Below are 20,680 nucleotides of genomic sequence, written 5' to 3'. Positions count from 1 at the left end.
GTGTGCTCCCAGGTCTGGCCTTAGCTGCCTCCTCTAAAGCTGGCTGAGCCAGCTTTTCCTCACATCAGATGCTGATTCAGATTCAAGTATGACAGGTGAGCACAGACTGCACCAGTCACTTCCTGCACACACATCTCTCCTTGTCTTTCAGCTGCAAGCTGAGCTGCTGGTGGGGCGAGAGAGCTGTGTGAGGCTCTGAGGAAGAGCTGCTGCAAGGCTGTGGATTGCATGTGGGGAACACGTACCTGCTGAAGCCAAGCACTGAGTGCTTACCCTGATATTTTCCCAGCAGGGGTGTGCAGGATCCAGAAAAGGGTTCTCTCTCTCTAAGACATGGGTTTCACTCTGTTGCCTAGACTGGCCTCAAACTCCTAGTTTCAAGTGATCCTCTTGCCTCAGCCTCTCAAGCAGCTGGGACCACAGGGATGTGCCACTGTGCCTGGCTCCAGTCCTTTTTAACTGTTCAGGATGCCTAAGAGATGTGGAAGTGGATGGATGCCCAAGCACCTAGCTTCAGCCTCCAGGTTTCCCAGCGTACCCTCCAGCTCAGGCCCTACGACCCAGTGGGCAGATTCTACTCTCTGCTCCAGGCCAGTCAGAGCCCTGCATCCTGCTTGCCCAAGTAAGTGGTTCAGGGACAAGCACGAGAGCCAGAAGGAGCCGACGAGGGGAGGATAATCTCTCTCCCTCCTACTGGGGTTGCCTTGAGATTAGACTACAGGCCTGGGGTCCTCGGATGGCCCTCCTGTCCTGGGTCAGGGAGGATCTGGCAAGGGGCAGGGCCAACCCTGAGGCAGATGGAGCCAAGAAATACCCGGGACTTTTCAGGTCCATAAACCAGTAAAGCCTCTTTGCTTAACCCAGTTTGATAGAGTTTCTGTCACATGAAACAGAGAAGGCCATGATTAACGCAGAGCCCAACGCAGGGTTTGGAGTGCCCGAGGATCTCCGTGGTCAGAGGTCTGAGTCCACCTGGTAACTGCTTGTGGGGGTGAGGACAGACTCACCAAATTCAGCATTCGGAGAGTCCCTGCATACCTGGAAATGCCCTTCCAATGCAGCAACCCAGACTCGAGTCCCCCCCGGGTCCTGCAGAGAGGTGCCACTTCCAGCCTTTCCCACACTGCCTGGGCCAGCAAGCTCGCCACCTCCAGAGGCTGCCTGCTCCATCCAGCTCTTACTTTTACACCGCACTTTCTGGTAGCGTGAACTCAAGTGGCTTCCCTGGTATCGATCCCAGAGAGAAGGCATGAGAATCACCCTCTGAAGTGTGGCAGGCACCCCCTGCAGAGTTTCCCTTGGCACTGTCTTCTCTGAGGCTCAGCACCAGCCATCTCACACCCAGGCCAGAGCTCACGATCCTGGGCTGTGGGTAGCATTAAGGGCCACAGGCCACAGTGGCCCGTGTCTAGGGGAGGGGGGTCCCAACCTCCAAAGACCCAGCTCAAAGTGCTCCTAAGAGAGCCCATCCTTTACAACATCAGCACCACAGGCTACGGGAGCAGCACTGCACATGCTCTGGGCCCAGCACTTCTGGTGTGTGGCCTTGAGCTTGGGCCTGGGCTCTCAGCCTGGCTGCCTGCACCTACGCTTCCCAGGATGGCTATGGGGATTCAGTGAGACAATAGGCGGAAGGTGTTTGGCATGGGGCCTGGCACTTGGTCCAGGCTCTGCACAGGCCGGCTCTGCTCACTGCTATTTTTATCAACGACAGCAGACACGTTAAACACAAGGAGCACAGAGCTAGAGCATGCAGATCAGGGGCACTCTCTGAGCCCTGTTCCCATAGGTGGAGGGGAATGGCCCCCTGTGGGTGCGCTGGAAGGGTGAAACAGTCACGCTACCTGCAGGATCCCAGCGACAGCATCCCCTGCCTCCCTCCTGCAGTAGCTCCAGCAGGTGGATGGGACCCGAGGCTGTTGGGCCCCAGGGGCTGGGCACCGAGTGTAGGGGAGGCCAGGTCCACAAAAGGGGCTGCCTCCAGGTACAGGGCCCTGTGCTGGAAGGGCCTCAGGGGCCCCTGGGAAAAGCTCCTAGCCAAGCAGTCCAACCACACTGTAACACCAGGTGGCCACCCAGGCCCTGCATACATGTTCCTCAGAGACAAGCTTCTCACTCCTTTTTGAGGGTGCCTGTGTCATCATGAAGCAGCTCTGGGGCCAAGGATGCTCTTGCAGAGGCGGGAGAGGTCTGGGGTGGCTCACCTGTGACATGGTCACCTGGGGTCATTCCAGAGAGGAATGTGACAGAGAGGAAGTGGACACAGCCAGGCATGTACCCCTGAGGGTGTGTACCAGGTACAGGAGCAGGAGACGCTGGGGTGGGGTTCCAATGCAGAGGTGATAGACTCAGTGAGGTCCCTGCTGGGCACCTGCCCCAGCTCCACGTGCTGCAGGGCTGTGTGGCCTCCCACAAATGGTGTGGCTCTGCCTCCTGGACCCAGTTTACAGATCTGTCACCCAGTGAGGAGGTAGGGAGCCCAGGGCTATACCTGTGGTAGCAGTTCCTACACCATGGATTTTAAGAGGATGTGTTCAGGAGCCAAGTGGCCAGGGTGTGACATCCCTAGTCGCCTACCAACTGTGTGAGACTCAGCTCACCCACTGCACAGGGGAACGTGCGTTAGCGCACGACAGGCCCTGGGAAATGCGCCTGGCGCACCGTCAGCACATGGAAGGATTAGCCAATCTCGTTATTTGACTGCTTGGTCCATCAAAATGCCTGTTTGGGTCTTCCTAAAGCCCAGCCCTGGAAGCTCCCTTCCCTTGGCACTCACTCTGGACACAGAAGCTCTCGCTGACCACAACAGCTGCCATCCACTGCACAAACATTTTCCAGGTGCAGGCAGTGAGACTCAGAGAGTTCAGGGAGTCGCCCCAGGTCCTGCAGCTGATAGGTGGCAGAGCCAGGGCTGAAATCCTCCTGCCTCTGGCTCCTGCACCCCCACCCTCCCACAGCACCGCCAGTCAGATCAGCTGTGTGGCTGTCAGCTGGGCTGGGTGCGAGTAAGCGGCAGATGCCCAGAGGAACATCTGGATGCCTGGTAGACCTCGGCAGCCCCGGGGATGCCCTCACTGCCAACCCACACCACTTTCTCAGGCTTCATTTCTGTTCTTCCTCCCCGCCTGCTGCTGGCTCTCCGACTTTGGTACATGATTCCCTTTAAGGGGGCATCCCTCCAGACAGAGGCCTGTGCCAGGAATGCTCACTGCTTCATTGCTGGGAAGGGGTGGAAACTGAGAGCTGTGCTGGAGGCCGGGCAAAGGCCAGGACATACCACCCCGCAGGGAGAGAAGTGGAGGTGGTACACAGGTGCAAGGCCAGAGAAAGGGAAGGGAAAGGGCAGTTCCTACTTCAATTAAAAACGTGCCAAGACCCAGCAATTCCACTTCCAGCCATCTGATCAAGGGGCCTCCCAGGCGGGTGTGTAAGGATCACAACCACCGTCACACTAGTGCTAGTTGTGAAAAGCTAGAAGCAACTGGCTAAATAACCTATAGCCACGGTGGGGACTACACTCAGCAGCACACAGGCGCAAGGCAGCCTGTGTGCAGAGCCCAGCGATACCCTCATAAGACAATGTCACAGTCCCAGGCCCCGACTGATGTCAGCAAGGATCCAACAGTAGCAGCTAATACATAGTAAGGCCCTATCCTGTGCCACGTCCTGCTCTCAGCACTTCACACGGACCAACACTTCACCCTCACCGCCCTGGGAGGAGGGTGCCCCTGGCATCAGCCCATTTCACAGATGCGGCCACTGTGGGACGGGGGGCTTTGCTGCCCAAGGATATAGAGATAGGATGGGGGACAGCCAGGATTTAAAGCCAGACAGCCGGGCCCCAAGCTGTGTTCTTAACCATGGCTGTCTAGAGTTCCCAGGAGTGCACACAAATGCACAGGAAAAAAATCTGGAAGGAGAGACTGCAACATGCTGAGTCCAAGAGGATGTTATCGAGCTGCAAGACAAGCATTTTCTGTGAAGAATGTATTCACGTGCTACACAGAGAATTAAAAGTTAACTGAATAAGAAAAAATCTACACAGACCAAAGCTGGCTGGTTGAGGAAGGTGGTTTTTCCTGGTTTCCTGTCTCCCCACTGCTGGTCTCCACTTGTCCACTCTGCAGGGGCCCCTGGTTATCCCAGTCTCCCCTCTAGGGGACATGGTCCTGGGTTGAGAGATGATCCTGGAGCTGGGCTGTGCCCAGGAGCAGTGGGGACAGACTTCAGGGACCGTGTTAGGTGGGCCAGTAGGACGCAACCCTCCCCTGTCCAGTGCATTGCTCTGGCCGTGGCCTGTGCAGCAGTGAAAGCAGCTGTACTCTGCAGCAAGCCACAGGCAGATGGGAGGCACAGAAGACAGCATCCTGGTAGATGTGGGATGTCCAAGGCTCTTAGTTCTTAGCTGAGCAAACCAGTAAGCCATTGCCGCTGGCTGGCCCCAAGTGAATGCACCATTCCCCAGAGGCTCTTCCTGAGACAGGCCTCTCTGACACCCCAAGATAGTGCTTCCATGTGTCCCAGGAATGGCTATCCCCCAGTTTAGGAGTAGAGAGAACAGGGGGCAGACAGAACAGGGAGCCAGCTCGGCACTGGCTTTGAGATGGCCAGGTCCCACTGCGCCATTCACCACCCTAGTTTGACCTTCTGGGAAAACTGTCGTCTGCCCCTGGCTCCCCGGATGTGTGTCAGGAACCACCAGCCCAGGGGAGTTGGTCCCAGGCCAGCATCTGATGAGGCCAAATCCCAGTGGCCCAGGGAGTGGAAATAACGAGAAATCTCAGGTTGGACAGGAGCCTGCACATTACCCAGGCCAAGTGCTCAGCCCTCCTCCCCTTCCTCTTGCTATTTTTGGCTGTGCTAAGAATAGTCTGCTTTAAATACCCATCGCTCCTTGGATCTGCTGTCAGGATGGTCGATGGCACCTTTCCAGGACACCCTCGGGGAGCAGTCACTCCATGAACCCAACTTATGCAGCTCCCCAAGACCCCCAGACACAACCCTGGGTCTGGCCTGCGTCTGAGTTCCTTCCCTCCAGGACACGGTTCTGGGTCTGGCCAACTGCCCCGAGCACTCCTACCCCCAGACATGGTCCCAGGTCTGGTCTGCGTCCCCTACAAGACATAGCCCCGGGTCTCGCCTGTCTGCCCCTGCCCCCCAGTGACACAACCGGTCATACCCCTGCTCAAAGTCCTTTGCGTCCCACATCACCCCTAAGCCTGACATCCAAAGCTGGGCAGGGCAAGGCCCAACATACCCCACTTGCTATGGTGGACTCAGGGGTGATGGGATGGAAGTGCCTGGGACTCAAGTTGCTTCAGCACAGAAAGCTCCCATTCTGCCCCTGCTCAGCCTGTGTGTGTTGCTGTCCCAAACAGCAGCTCCAGGAAGGGCTGGATCCTCAGTGCACAGGTTGGCAGTATCCTAGCCACCGACCCTGCACGGCAGCTTCCTATGCTCACAGGCCATGCTGGACCTCAAGCTCTGTGCTTGGAAGGATCCAGCCACGCCCACCTGCCGAGGCCCAGCAAGCCACGGCTGCCCACCCTGCAGGGTCACCAATGGTACTCACTTGTTGAAGAGGTTCAGGCCGATGCGGTAGTGCCTCTTGCGGATGACATCGTTGCTAAAGGCGGGTGAGTCCCAGCTGTTGCGGGCCTCCTTGTGGTAGGTCTGCTTGCTGAGCGTCTGCTCCCGCAGGCTGTCACGGGACGATGACTCGGAGCTGCAGTTGATGGTGTCGTTGGAGTTGGATGTGCTGTTGATGCTGTCATTGTCGCCGTCTGAGTAGTCCGACTCAGATTTGCTCTGCCGGTTGGCCGAGCCATTGATGGCCAAGTGGCTGTCTAGGGGCCTGGGGGGCCGGGGCCGCAACTCAGGCTCCTCCCGGGGGAGGCTCTTCGGGGGGCCACTGTGGGGACCATGCTTGGGGCTGCCCTGCTGCCCACCGAGGCTGCGCTCATAGGCACTCTGCCTCTTGAGCGAGCCCCGCTCCGAGCGGTCACTGAGGTCCACGGAGCTGTCACTGGGTGGCTCGATGGTGAGCAGCGGGAGATGCTCCACCCGCAGCCGCTGCTCCTGTCGCTCCAGCGACGGTGTGCTCCGGCAGCTCGTGTCCGTGTCAGCCTTGTCCTCTTTGTGGGCCAGGGCCCAGTAGTCTGGGGCTGCGCCCCCAGCCCGCAGCCGCAGGTCCGACTCAGTGCTGGACGGCCGGTCCCCTGCCTGCGAGAGGGGCAGAGGGGGAGACAGCTCCTCCTCATCGATGTACAGGGTGACATCGCTGTACGAGGCCGTCATCTCATCCAGTTTGCGGTGGTCCATGCTGTGCAGGGCTGTCTGGGGCTCAGTGTCCCGGGCCCGCGCCGCATCCAGGGCCGGTGCCTCCTCAGTGTGCAGGCTGCGGCAGTTGAGAGCATCGTCGATGGACTCGGCCAGTGATTTCACTTGCCTAGAGAAGGCGTCCTCCAGCTCGGTGATGGCGTCCGCAAAGTCGCTAGAGGGGGCTGGAGACTTGAGGGTAGTCGGCTCGCTGAGGTCACCACACTCAGGGGGCACCAGAGCTCCCAGCTGGGAGCCGTCGTTAGTCACTGAGACCTGCTTCCCTTCGAAGTAGGAGCTGTGCACTTTCTCAGGCCCCTCAAAGGAGAACTGCATCCTCATGTTGGACAGCACGATCCGGCGCGACATGCGGTTCTCTGACATGGAGCTGCGCAAGCGCTCGAAGTTCTTGTTCATCTGGTACTGGCGAAACGCCGTCTGGATGGTGCGGGCCGCATGGCGGGTTACCAGGCGCCCCCCATACTTTCGTTCTAGCATCTCCACCTGGGGGTGGGAGAGGAGAATGAGAACAGCCCTGCATGTGGGCACAGTGAGACATCTACCAAACTCCTTCCCACTTCCTAGCCAAGCAGCTGTGCAACCTGGGAAGGTCCCAAACTTGGTCAAAGCAACTGCTGAGGGATGCTGGTGGGCTTATGCAAAATATGAGTCCCGAGGTCAAACTGGATAGAGAAGCATCAAGTTAAAATGAGTGCAACCATGTTTTTCCTCTCAGACCCGTTTGTTTGTTTGTTTGTTTGTTTGTTTGTTTTGAGACAGAGTCTCGCTCTGTCACCCAGGCTGGAGTGCAATGACGTGATCTCAGTTCACTGCAACCTCTGCCTCCTGGGTTCAGACGATCCTCCTGCCTCAACCTCCTGAGTAGCTGGGATTACAGCCACCCACCACCACGCCCAGCTAATTTTTGTATTTTTAGTAGAGATGGAGTCTCACCATGTTGGCCAGGCTGGTTTTGAACTCCTGACCTCAGGTGATCCATGAGGCAGGGCCTCAAGAAACTTTAAAAGGCAGTGAGATACACTATGCTGAGTGTCCCCAGTGTCTTGGGTCACAGAAGCCCCTGGCCCTGACGCATTTTTGAGGTATGCCATCTAATGAAACCCATTTGGAGACCCTGGAAGTATGCACAGGTCAAGAGACAGGCTAAAGATTCCAGCAAGGCCCACAGGCTTCTGGACTCATTTCCTTTCCACAGCACCAACCAGGCAGCTCTTGTGGCCAGCGGCGTCACTGAGTTTCAGGGAGACCTGTGGGGTCTGCTGCACTGAGAAGCAGGCTTCGAGGCCAGGTGCCTGAGTTCTAATCTGGGATGGCCCTTGGTAGCTGGGTGACCCAGAATAAGCCCTGAGCCCATGCGCTTCCTCGGTTTCCTCGTCTATTAAATGGCACAGTGCTGGGACCTATGACTGTGGTGAGCCCTGGAGACAGAGGCCAAGGGCTGGCACATGCCAAGCACAGGGGTAGCTGGGCCGGAAAGACACTCAGCTGCATTCTGGGAAGGGATTTACAGTTTGTAAAGCCCCCAAGCTCCCTTGCTCTACAGATGGGCAAATTGTGGCCCAGAGAAGAGACTCAACACATACTCAAGAGGCCTCCAGGCTCTGGAGCTGGCTTTCCCTCATGAGCACCGCCATTCCTAATGGCTCGTCTGGGCTGCACGGCTCATTCCTGTGAGGGCTGGGCTACATGCAGGGAGGGGATGGGGTGAACCCCGGGTGCTTCAGTGAGACACGCAGACCTCCTGAATTTCTGAGGCACCCGTGACCAAGGAGGGCCCTGAGGGCCGCTCCCTGCATCTTGCTCCTGAGTGGACAATGAACACATTCCTGCGGCCAAGATAAGGAATTGGCTTCTCCGCCAAGCCAGGCCTCTTGGGGTGCTGGGGTGGCGTGGGCATGTGATGTGGGGCTAGGAACCAGGCAAAGCGCTGCACCTGCCTGTATGGTCCCAGATGCCCACTACATGCTGGGCATCACGTCGCACCTGGAGGTGGAATGGGAGGCATGGAGGTCCTTGCACTTGAGGAGCAAGGGGTCTGTCAAGGAGAGCAGGCAGCCGCAGGCGCAGAACTGAAACAATGCCAAACAGACATCCAACAAATCCAAGGCTGCGGCCTGCACCAGGGAGACTGGCCCAGAGCCACAAGAGGCCTTGCATGCCCATGCGTGCCGCCTGGCTCTGGGTGGTCCCAGCAGGCTGGGTGGAGGAGAAGAGCTGGGGGGGCTTGAGGGGAGCAGATCAAAATGACTTTTCCAATCCCAGGCCAGAGTCTGTTTTCTCTCTCGCCCTGTTACTGAACGCCATCCAAGAAATGACTTCACTTCCACAACTGTAAGCAGAAAGTTTCCATTTTTTGGGTTGTGAGTGGAACTTAGAAAGCCCGCGGGGCCCATAAGAGACCCAAGGCTGGGATCTGGGAAGCCATTCTTCCCTCACTCTACTTTGTAGGCAGCACAAGCACCAGGACCTCCAGCTCTGGCCTAGAGCTCCCCACGGGGCCTTCTCGCCTGCTGGCTCCGGACCTCGCAGACCAGGCAGCCACCGTTTTCCTGAGACCTCCTGCCCAAATCTGTGTGTATCGGGGGCGAAGGGACTTCAGGAAGGCAGCAATGGGCTCTGCATTTGTTCACCAAAGCCCCTGGCAGTTCTTCCCCAAGGGTCCCCACACATGGACCTGGGGCTGCTCTTCCTCGTGCCCAAACTTACTGTGGGTCATTCTTCTTTCTGGGACGGAACTATTGCCAGGCCTGGTCAAAAAGTTACCTGGGACCCAGTGCAGGGGATTCTACTAACATGTGCCCATCTACTATGTGTGCTGGGGACCCCCACACCCTCATCCCATCTCACAGCAGCTTCTGCTCTCCTGAGGGGTTTCGCTACCCCACTTCTCAGCAAGGACAAGACGCTCAGGGGAGGGAAGCCGCTGGCCCAGGGCATGTGGTTCCTGGATAGAGGAGTCGAACCCGTGGCCAGGACTCCCCCATTCGGCCCTCACTTGTCCCTTCAAGGCAAACTTCTGAGCAGTGCAGAAGAGGAACTGGGAAGAATGTCACTTCTTGACGACACAGGGACAGTACCTGACACCCACTCAAGTCTCCTGCTTCAGGGACAGAAAGCCACTGAAGGGCACAGTGCGCCAGGGGCCAGAAGAGCACAGGAGACTGGCCCTTGGGCTCCTTTCACTAAACGGACTCTGTTATCCAGACTTAAAACTCCTCATGGAATCGGGCACCTTACTTTTTCATCTAGTGATTCCCATGCAATCTGTCCCATTCCCACTTTTGCTGAGTTTTCCAGGAAGCTCGGTGGAGCATCGAATGCTCAGTGGTCCTTGATGTTGCCTCCTCCCTCTCACCTCTTTGGTACCTCTTCCGGGCCTTCCTTTCCATCTCACACACTCAGCAGCCTTTGCACCAGCTGTTGCCTCTTCCTGGAACAGCCAGCTCTAATGCCACCTTAGAGAGGTCTTCCCAACCAGCTTTACCGAATGCTGTCGCCTCCCATAGCCACCCGATTTCTTTCCCCAATTTTTAGAATCCCTAGAGTTTGCATCACTTTCTGGAAGTCAACTGCCTCTGCATTGCTAACTTGCTCCTGTCCAGCTCCTGTGCCACAGTGGAACTCAAGAGCAGGGGCCTTGCCTCGGTCACGGGCACCCAGCACAGTATCTGGTGTGTGGTGGGCGTTCAGATAATACGCATGGAATGAAAATGAATAGCTGGAGTCCTATTAGGCCCACAGTAACCATATAATTCTCTTCAAAGGCCTCTATTAAGTCCCAACCTTTCTCCTTTCTGTTTAAATGGCTCTGCTGCCAACATCTCTTACTATAAACCGTAGTCCACTTTGGATGTGGGCATCACGGATAAAGGGAACAGAAGCTGCTCTGCACTGTGTCAGCCTGGCTTAAGTTGCAGGGCAGCACCGACAGCCAGGTGAGGAGGGGGCTGATGGGGGATTCCCTGTCAAGAGAGGGGATGATCCTGCAACCCCAGGCAGTATCTGCACCACTCCCTTAGGAAGTTGGGGCACACCAGGCCCAGAACTATACTCTTTAAAGGACAAAAAGGGGAGCACATATTCAGGGCAACTTGAATCTATACTCCCAGCAAACACAAACAAATAAAACCCCCAAAAATTGTTTTTAAAGAAAAAGGATAACTAGGAAGATCTGGGAACAAGCAGAGGGCGGGTGGGGCCACAGGATGGGTGTGGGTGGGAGTGAAGGCCAGGTGGCTTCTGCAGCATGGAGTCTGGGGAAGATGGGAAAGGGCCCTGGGGCCAGGAGGGGCAGAGGCGGCCACCTGGGCATCTGGAGGAGCTGTCTAGAGCTCAGTGCCCAGGAGCTGGGGAGAGTCTGACAGCCCTCCCCAGCCTGCCCCTGCAAGCTTGCAGAGCTGCTGCCTGGGAGCTCAGGTTCTCTTGAAGCCTGAAACTGCTATGGGGCTTGTCCATGCACTGGCTCGCTCACTCCCTCACTCACCCATCTGTTCATTCACTCAGATCCTTATTAAAACACCTACTGTGCACATGCACTTGGAGGGACTTGGAAGCGAGAGCTCTTGGCCTCCCCAGGGACTGCTCAGGTCCTCGCTCTTCCCTCTGCACCCCAGGATTCTCCTCTCCTGGTTCAACCCCGAGAGGCTGCCTCTTGTCCTCCCTCGAGCCTAAGCACATTGTGGGTCTGGGCCACCCCTAAGGGCCAAGGCCCCTGGGGGAGGGGTGCAGTCTTCAGTGGGGGGATTTCCCACAGGAGTAGGGAGGTGTGAGCCAGGAGGAGTACAGCAAGCAGCCTCCCCTGGCTGGCCGTAGATGAGGTTCTTTCCAGAGCTTGTGCTGTTCATGCTGTCAATGGACCTCCCTCCCTCAGCCCTCTCCTGGGTCTTTACAACCTCAGTGGCCAGCCACGTACCCAGTGTGTCCCGATGACATTGGGCTCAGATACCTATCATGGTCCCCCACATCTGGGCCACGCAGGATGTGGAACCTGGGCCATGGCAAAGGCCTCATGTGAAGACAACTCTCTGGAAGTCCCCAGAAGGAATGCCAGACAATCCAGGTCCTTCACACACGCCAGCAAGAGCCAGCTGGGGCAAGAGGCTCCTGAGAGCAGCCACAGGTGGAGTTGGAACTGGGGCAGAGTCCTCATCCTCAGCCCACACACACCCCAACTCGAGTCTATGGGAGAGAGCTGCCACCATGCCTGGTGGGGGCATACACGGTGGGCAGAGCTGCCCTGTGCTCGCATGTGTGGCCCAAGGGGCTGTGCTCGCCTACCTGCTTGTCCTGCAGGTCTGAGGAGAGCTCATAGCTCTCAGAGAGTGAGCGTGAGCGCTTGATGGCCTCCTCCTCGGCCTGCTTGCGCAGGATGGAGGTCGAGTGCTGCAGCTTGGGCCTCCGCGTGCGCTGCTGTTGCCCCGGCGGCCCCGAATACAGCCCATAGGCTCCCACTGACGTGTGTTCGTAATGATCTGGGCTCAGGCTGGAACCAGGCACTAAGGGGCCCTGGGGGTAGGCCGAGGGGCTGTCCAAGGATGTGCCAGTCTCGCTGCTGGGGGCCTCGCCCTCGACGCTGCAGAGGAGAGAGAGGCGAGAAGCTTCTGGTGAGCAGGAAACCTGAACACGATGCTGGGCCATGGGGTGCAACCCCACCATGCTCCTGGAGGAGCCCCCATGCCCACTCTTCTCACACCCCACAGTTGAGTCCACACATGCAGCTGGCAGGACCCTGCAAAGCCCCTCCACTCAGCACCCCACCCACTCGGATTCAGTTTCTCTGTGAAGCGCACCACGCTTTGACATCCCATACACCTTCCTCATTGATTTTGCTCACTGTCCATCACCCACGTGCAAATACCAGCTCCCTGAGGATGGCAGTTTTGGTCACTGGGTTGCTGATCATCCCCAGAGCCTAGAGCAGTGCCTGGCACAGAGTAGGTGCTCAGCAATTACTGACTCAGCCAGTTCTGTCACCTTCTCTCCTACCACCTGCATTAAATACACCACTGATTTAAAAACTTTAAAAAAAGGCCGGGCGCAGTGGCTCACACCTGTAATCCCAGCACTCTGGGAGGCCGAGGCGGGCAGATCACGAGGTCAGGAGATCGAGACCATCCTGGCTAACATGGTGAAACCCCGTCTCTACTAAAAAAATACAAAAAATTAGCTGGGCGTGGTGACGGTCGCCCGTAGTCCCAGCTACTCAGGAGGCTGAGGCAGGAGAATGGCGTGAACCTGGGAAGCGGAGCCTGCAGTGAGCCGAGATTGCGCCACTGCACTCCAGCCTGGGCGACAGAACGAGATTCCATCAAAAAAAAAAAAAAGTTCCAATAATTAACAAAAGTGATTCTGTACTGTATGCCTACATGGGGCCAGCCCTTGTGCTGGTGGTTGCCGTGAGTGAACTGTGCCCTCCACATGTGTGTGTTGAAGCCCTGGCCCCCAGCACCTCAGCACGGGACTGTGTTTTGGAAACAGGGTCTTTGTGGAGGTGATGACATTAAAATAAAGTCACTGGGGTGTCCTGATCCAGCCTGACTGGTGTCTTTGTAGGCTGAGGAGATGAGGCCATGGACGCACACAGAGGGAGCAGCATGCGAGGACCCATGGAGGAGAAGACCACCTGCAGGCCAAGGAGAGGGGCCGTCGGGGAACCCACCCTGCCTACACCCTGATCCTCGACTTCCAGCCTCCAGAGCTGTGTGACAATAAACATCTGTGGTTGAAGGTGCCCGTGTGTGGTGTTTGTCACGGCGAGTCCAGAAACTCATACAATGCTGTATATACATTTTCTCTAAATCTTGAAAGCAGTCTACAAAGAGGAACCATCAACTCCCCCTTTCCAGGTGAGGAGACTGAGGCCTACAGGGGGTGCCAGAGTGACCCAGGTAGGAAGTAGGTGAGTCAGCGTTCAAGCCCAAGTGATGGGACTCTGAGACCCGGTGTTCCCCTCTGCCTCACCACCTTCTGTCCCTGCAACATGTACACATTCTTCTGACGTCTCCAAGCACCATGGGGGAGCAGGGCCCCTGATGGGGCCTTGTGGGATGGGCTGACGAGCTCATCCCGACTCGGAACTCGCAAGCCTTTTCACTGTATGCAGACGCTGGTTTCCGCTGCAGGTGGCTTCTCAGTGTAGGACGAGCAGGGAAGGGAGAGAGTTACGTCACAGTTTCCAACACAATGTCCAGTCAGCCTGCCAGGTGCCCTGTCCCTGTCAGATCACTCAACCTCGGGCTGGAAGGACCTTGAAAGACCCTCTCTCCCAGGGGCCGGGCTGGAGGTCCCACTAGATGGGCATAGCAGAGAGGTGGGCACACGGACCCCACGCAGCTGCAATCCTCCCTCCCAGTGCCTTCTTCAGACCAATAGAAGGCCTTGCACACAGTAGCCTGGGGCAGCAGGTCCAGCCCTGCTCTGCTCTGCTTCTGTCCCTGCTGCTCCTCATGAGGCCTGCAGGACCCCAGCGCCCAGTGCAGAATGTGACTGTCATTGGCTCCAGGGAAGCCCGGATTGGGGGCCCCAGCAGAGAACACAGTCAGTGGCCCAGGGGGTAGGGAGTGGCGGCTCTTTGCTGCCAATTCTGCCATGAGCCAGGGCTGGGCTGTGGATCTCGGCACTTGCTTTCCGGCCCGCAGATTAGGGCAAGACTTCTGGCTCTGGCCCTCAGGGTCAGGCAGGGGATGCCCATCCCACTCCCCAGGAGCTGGGCCATGACAGAGGCCTCCTGAGCAAGAGCCTGAATGAAGAGAGGGGCCTAGGGCTCTCTGCCTGGCTCTGCCCTCACTGGACTGAGAATCAGGGCAGGCTGCCCCTCCCTACAAGGCCCCAGTTTCTCTATCAGTAACACGGTGGGTTAGACTCGATGCCTTCAAGCCATCTGAGGAACACCACCCTTTAAGATTCTCTACATCGGCCGGGCGCGGTGGCTCAAGCCTGTAATCCCAGCACTTTGGGAGGCCGAGACGGGCGGATTACGAGGTTAGGAGATCAAGACCATCCTGGCTAACACGGTGAAACCCCGTCTCTACTAAAAAATACAAAAAAAAAACTAGCTGGGCGAGGTGGCAGGCGCCTGTAGTCCCAGCTACTCCGGAGGCTGAGGCAGGAGAATGGCGTAAACCCAGGAGGTGGAGCTTGCAGTGAGCCTCAGGTTGCAGGGGAGTGACAGCCTCAGCCGGGAAGCCCATCCCACACTGTCTGACCCCAGAGCCCACGCCTCTGCTCCAGGCCTGTGCACCTCCCTCTGTCTCGCCTTGTCTTTGCAGCCTGGGGACACATCACACACGCCCTGGACTGGAAACACTTCAGTCAGGGGCCAAATCTGTGCTTCTAAGCAAAAGGCTGACAGGAAACAACAGCATCGTCCTTAAAGAGATGCAGCCGGGCCTCCACTCCTAAGAGGAGGATTCAAAACAGTCTCATCACCCTAGGTTCACAGAAGCACAGAGATGGACAGGTGGTTTCCCTGCAGGTCCCTGGAGCTGAAGCAGGGAGCCCCTTGGTGGTCCACGGGCTGCTGCTGAGCTGCAGGAAGGCTCTGCCAGGGAGGGGAGTGTGGGACCCTCACTGTGCTGCCCCCCAACCCAGGATGAAGGAGTAATGTTCACCTCAAGTCCGAAGGAAATCTACCCTTCACCAAGCCCTTTCTAACCTGGCCTGGAACCCCTGTGAGCAGGCAGAGCAGGGCATCCTTCCCTGACGGTGGGGGGTGAGTGAGGGCCCAGGCCTGCCTGAGAACTTGAGAGGGGCCTTTGTTCCCAGTTGGCCGCGGTGTGGGGCAGACAGGGCTGTGGAAAGAGATCAGGCGGCAGCCACTGAACTCAGGATGGGCAGGAGATGGGAGTGCCTGGCGCTGGTAGTGCAGGGTGGCTTTGGGCCCTGGGGCAGGGCATCTTTGGGGATAGGATTGCGATGGTGGTGGCCTGGGGCAGACTTTCTGGGCCTGTGGCAGCCCAAGATTCCGCTCTGGGCACTCTTGGGTTCCTGGCTGCCCTGGGTCAGCAGGTCCTGAATATGCTTGGAAGAGGCTGGGCCTCCCTCTCCAGGAAGGGAAGGTCTGACAGTCACCCAGTCTTCCCTTCCATCCCGGAGCCAGGGTCCTGGGGGTCATCAGTTTAGTCCCTTCCCCGACTCAAACGCCCCCATTCAATCTGTCCCCAGGTCCTGTTGAGTCTATTGAATAGCATCAGCTTGTGCAATGTGGCAGCCCTTCCACACTCCAAAAAAAATCAAACCCAACTTCAAACCATCCCAAAAGAAAGAAATGTCTGGGCGATCCTACTGCAACCAGTGTGGCACCACAGGGATCTTCAGCAAATGTGGACAAAAGTGAGCACAGCGTGGAATTTTCCATGTAGCTATGAACCAACTTTGAGCCAGAGGACATCATCTCTTGATGGCCCCAATCAGCAGCTACGCAGTGTAGTATTAGACCCTAAAAAAGAAGCTTTTCTGAGTTTATCTGAACTGATAAACACAAAGATAATTTAAGTGAAAATGCCCAGTATTGACAAGTACATGCAGCCATGGGCACTCTAGGACTCTGCTGCAAGGAGTATACATCAGTACAGGAAGTTATCAAACTTAAATGATGTGGGCGCTTGACTATTTTCTGGCTGAACTCGTGAAGATGTTTTGCTCTACAGCAACACTCTGAAGCTCTGGGCTCTCAGCCCCACCTTCCTGATTAGGACTCAGCTCTACCCAGTTTCTTCTTGGGGCAGGAAGAACTATCCTATGTCAACTGTTCCCTTTCTAGGGCAGAAACACAGATGCCCTAGTGACAGAGCTTGGCTGTAAAGTGACAGTCACATTTTACCAGCATACATGAGTCTCTAGGTGGGACTTTGGGTTAGAGAACAGCCAGACTGGCTCCCATATCCCTGCCCCGACCTCCTGAGCTCAGCTACTCGACATCTCACCACCCACTTTAGTTGCCTTGGGGATGCTTCTCCCACAAACCCAGCCCACTGAACAGGACGGGAACACACCAGGGTGAGTCCTTAACTGTACCCCTGAATTTATTATCTCTCTCAGACACCTGGGCCACATGCAGACCAAGGAATGGGTTGAGGCACCTGTTCCAAGTCCCTGAAATTCCTGGCAGTTCAGAGTCTCTGGAACATTCTATGAGAGTTAGGTGGCTGCTGCCCAGCCCTTTTCCATAGATTTGTACAAAGGAAATAAGACCAATGCGTGCAGCAGTACATATGAAGATGTTCACAGCAGTGTTGTTTCTGATTATAAACATCTGGAAATAACCTAAATAAGCATCGACAAGGGGATGATTTAAATTAATTCTGTATGCACAGTGGAAATAACGTCAAGATGGGGGAAAGATCTAGTTTGATAGCTTTTCTTATGAAAAAGACTTGGGGATTCTTTGTGGACTATAAGAGGAATGTGAGCTGATGTTATGATGTGGCCGAGAAGCCAGTCACTAACGTGAATAACAAGCCAGGAGCAAAAATAGCCCTGCTGCCCGCCACAGTTCTCAGACACAGCAGAAGACAGTGCACAGACAGTCCAGAGCCTGAGGGCAGGGATGGCAGACCTGGGACACATGCATGCACCACCCACTCCTCCTGGGCAGACATTGCTAATTGATCACAGACTCCCTCCTAAAGAGCTTAGATGACGCTTCAGCCTCCTTCCAACACAGCACTCCATACAACTGATCCCAGCTAGCATGTGAGATGGACTCTATTTGCCAAGGCCAACTAACGGTATGCCAGGAAGCAGTATAACAATATGCTACTATCAAGAACCGGGGCTGTACAGCTCGGGGAGATGATGTGATCCCCATCATCAAGCCTCTGACAGGCTGACAAGCTGAGGCTAGAGATTTCTCTTGCAGGCAGAACTATGACTGCCAATACCCGACCCGATGAAGGACACTCTCACGTGGTTAGGGCTGCTGAGGAGGTGGTGAGTTCTCTGTCATCGGAGGTGTGCAAGCTGCAGCAGGTCAGACACCCGTCAGAGAGGTGGTACAAGGGACTCCAATCCTGGCTGGAAGCCTCTATCCCAGTGCCATACGACCTGAGTCTGCCATCTTTACACCGAGGTCTCAGCTTAATCCCACTTCCTCCACAAGGCCACCCTTACTCCACACACTCTTCCCCACCCCGGGGATCACCTGATCTCATGTGTAGTCCACCTGCACCATGGGGAAGTCTCGCTCTGTGAGGGTGGGAGACAACTGCCCAAGCATCCCCCAAAGCCCTGGCCTCCAGCAAAGATGGGAATGGCCAGGAGCAGGAGGCCTGCTCCTTCCCATGAGACGAGTTCTATATGTCCAGGATGGGCCCCCGGTGGTGGGACAGGCCCAGGACAGGGCCAGAGAGCACATAAGGGCCTGGAGCTGCTTGTGGATGCATCCATACTCTGTCCCAGAGCCCGTTGCTGGCTCAGGCACAGAAAGCCCTCCTCTCCCAGCCCAGGGACTCCAAGTGCTGGTCACTGGAAGGTCACCAAGCTCTTCTCCCATCTCCAGTTTTCCAAACATGCTTTCCTGTGATGGAGGTGGTATGTGGAGTTTTATGTGGGGACACGGCTGGGTGAGGCGCTAGATCCCTACAGGACAGTGTTGCAATGGACACCTCGCAGGAACAGAGAACACAACTTGAAGAGTTTCCTCCTGCTGCCCCGCCCCACCCGGCCTTTCTGCCAAGCAAGGGGCAAAGCAGGCTCCTGGGTGAAATTCTAGCTCTACTGCTTACCAGCTGTGTGACCACAGGGGGAACTAATGCTGTGCCTTAGGTTCCTTTCCTCTAAAATGGGGGTAATTAATGTATCTACTTCACAGGACTGTGGAGACTTAGTGGAGCTGACACAGTGAGGTCCTTAAGAAAGTGCTTGGCTCATTTTCAATGACTGTCTCGGGTTATTCTCTGATCTACAAGTCCCAGCAGCTGGAGGCAGAAGGGCAGACAAGCCTAGTGCCCCAAGCCAGGGTCACCTGCCCTGCACCCTGCCTGCTGCTGGGACCGTCTCTGCGAGACACCCACCTCCAGGCTGGGGAGCCTGACCCCAGGGTGGACCCAGAGACCCTCCACTGGCCTGTTCCCTGGACTGAGGAGCTCATGGGGATGGGTGAGAGAGGCAGACAGTCCAACCCCAGCCCCTCAGCCCAGACCTGTTGGATGCCACGTCTCGACTCGCCAGGGAGTGAGTCAGGGCAGGGGGGCTGTGGCCTCTCAGTCACGGATGTCTCTAATTATGGTCTATGAAGTAATGAATGACTTTTCTCAAGAAAAATGTTAGCCAGGGGAGGTTCTGGGCACCAATGAGGGGACAAGATGAAAGCAGTGACCTACTGTTCACCCCCAACATCGACAACGACAATGGTAGTAACAGCGAATGTTTATATGGTTAGTGATGTTCTAAGCTGTATATGGAACCCATTCAGTGCTCTCAATACCCTGCAGGCATGGAGAGGTGGCACCCATCTCCAAGGGCATATGGGCAGTCTGGCCAGGGAGCCCAAACACTTACCCATTGTGCTTATGCAACTTCTTACGGAGGGGGCATACACACATGTATATACACACATATACATGCGCAAACACAGATATACACGGTCTGAATTATATAGCAGCAACTTCTCCATAAACCTGCCAGGTACAAGATGCCGTGGCGGGTGTGTTTAAAATACATGACCTGTAACTCAACCACCATCGCTGGGAGGTAGCTAGGACTGCTCCCTTCTGCAGATGACAAACTCAGGGATGGAAGAGTTGAGTCACCCAGTCAAGGTGGTGAGTATAAGACAGGGTTGTGTGGGACCTGACCCCACAGCAGGGCCTCTCCTGCCCAGCTGCTCAGGGGAAAAGCATGCTGCTGGCAGCTTGGACAGGGCTGGGTCCAGAGCCTAGGGGTCCTGGGGTTGTGCATGGTTATGAGATAAATCAGAGAAATAAGCGTAGTCATGTATGGCCAGCGGGTGGCCACATCACACAGCAAAGCCACCCTCTTCAGAGTGGGCCGGGCCCCATGCTAGAGGAAGCAGGCAATCTTGAAAGCCTGTCTGTGGTTAAATGTCCATGCCACAGCCTCAGGCCAGACTCCTGGCAGTCTGCACAGGCCAGAGCAAAACAGCCTCCTGAAGTACGTATGCCCATCACGCCTCCAGGCCTCGTGGCTTCCCCTACACTCTGCTTTCAGGGTTTCTGATTTCCAGAAAGGGAGCCTAGACTGGGCAGGCACAATTCATTTCCAGCCTTCACAAGCTCCCTCTTGGGGCTTTCTGTGGCTCTTCTCTGCCTAGGCCACATTAACCAAGGTTAGTCACCCAGAGGAAGGAAGGGGATGGTCTTGCTCTGCACCGGGCTATCTTCATCTCTATGCCCCCGTCTCGGGGAGGGATGGGACACAGCCAGGCAGGGTCTGGGGGGCGGGTGGGGCACATCCTCTGAGCAAGAGCAAGGACGGCACAGCCGGAGAGGGGCGGCCGCCACCCCTGCCAGGTCTCCGCAGGGTGGTCCTGGTGCAGAGAGAACAGGTGGGTTTGTGAGGCCAGGGGCAGGAGCTTCAGACAGCTAGCAGTTTTGAACAGTTCAGCAATTTAAGAAGGGGCTGCTTTAAGGGTTAGTGGAGGTGTTCAAGCAGGGTCTGGAAAAATCAGTCTTTCTGGGCTGATGTGGCTGGGGGTGGGTCACCCACACATATGCTCACCCACTACGCCACTATGCAATGGGGGAGCCCAGCACGAGCTAAGTACACAGATTTCACCCCTGCAATGAGCCCGTCAAGAAAGCACTGCTCTTCCCATTCTCCAGATGAGAAAATGAAGGCTCAGGAAGGGCCCACTGTGATCCTTGCTCAGGATTGCAGAGCACAGAGCAGAGCCAAGATTCAAATCCATGTCATTTTTCTAGTCTTTCCCACTCTGGAATGCTCTCGGGACTGGAGGTAGTCCCCAAGAGCTAGCCTGGCCCCAAGGAGCAGAATGCAAGGACACAAAGAAATGGACCTCAAAGGAAAACTGAGTGTGTAAAGAAGGGACATAAAGTTGGCCAGCTGCGGTGACTCATGCCTGCAATCCCAGCACTTTGGGAGGTTGAGGTGGGACACTGCTTGAGGCCAGGAGTTTGAGATCAGTCTGAGAAACATAGCAAGACCCTGTCTCCACAAAGCATTTTTAAAAAATATTAGCTGGGCATGATGGCAAGTGTCTATAGTCCCCGTGCTTTGGGAGGCCATGGCAGGAGGATCACTTGAGGCCAGGAGTTGAAGACCAGCCTGGGTAACATAATGAGACTCCATCTCTACAAATTTTTTTTTTTTTTTTTTTTTTTTGAAACGGAGTCTCGCTCTGTACCCCAGGCTGGAGTGCAGT

At 56.1% G+C, this 20,680-nt stretch overlaps 1 protein-coding gene across 11 annotated transcripts in view; it reads right to left on the bottom strand.

The window, feature by feature from the left end:
- IQSEC1 (IQ motif and Sec7 domain ArfGEF 1) overlaps positions 1–20,680 on the bottom strand; it is a 391,698-nt gene that overhangs the window by 33,079 nt on the left and 337,939 nt on the right. For all 11 annotated transcript variants that reach the window (XM_038003508.2, XM_007985283.3, XM_038003511.2 and 8 more), the window contains 2 exons: positions 11,617–11,911; positions 5,573–6,822 (listed from right to left, as the gene is read on the bottom strand). In XM_038003508.2, the coding sequence (XP_037859436.1) occupies positions 5,573–6,822; positions 11,617–11,911 (1,545 nt within the window). Of the gene's footprint in view, positions 1–5,572; positions 6,823–11,616; positions 11,912–20,680 lie in introns of those variants that run through there.

The sequence above is a fragment of the Chlorocebus sabaeus genome, chromosome 22, assembly GCF_047675955.1.
Source record: "Chlorocebus sabaeus isolate Y175 chromosome 22, mChlSab1.0.hap1, whole genome shotgun sequence".
NCBI classification, from domain to species: domain Eukaryota; kingdom Metazoa; phylum Chordata; class Mammalia; order Primates; family Cercopithecidae; genus Chlorocebus; species Chlorocebus sabaeus.
Note: the sequence above shows the minus strand (reverse complement) of the source record. Positions and strands in the feature narration are given on the sequence as shown.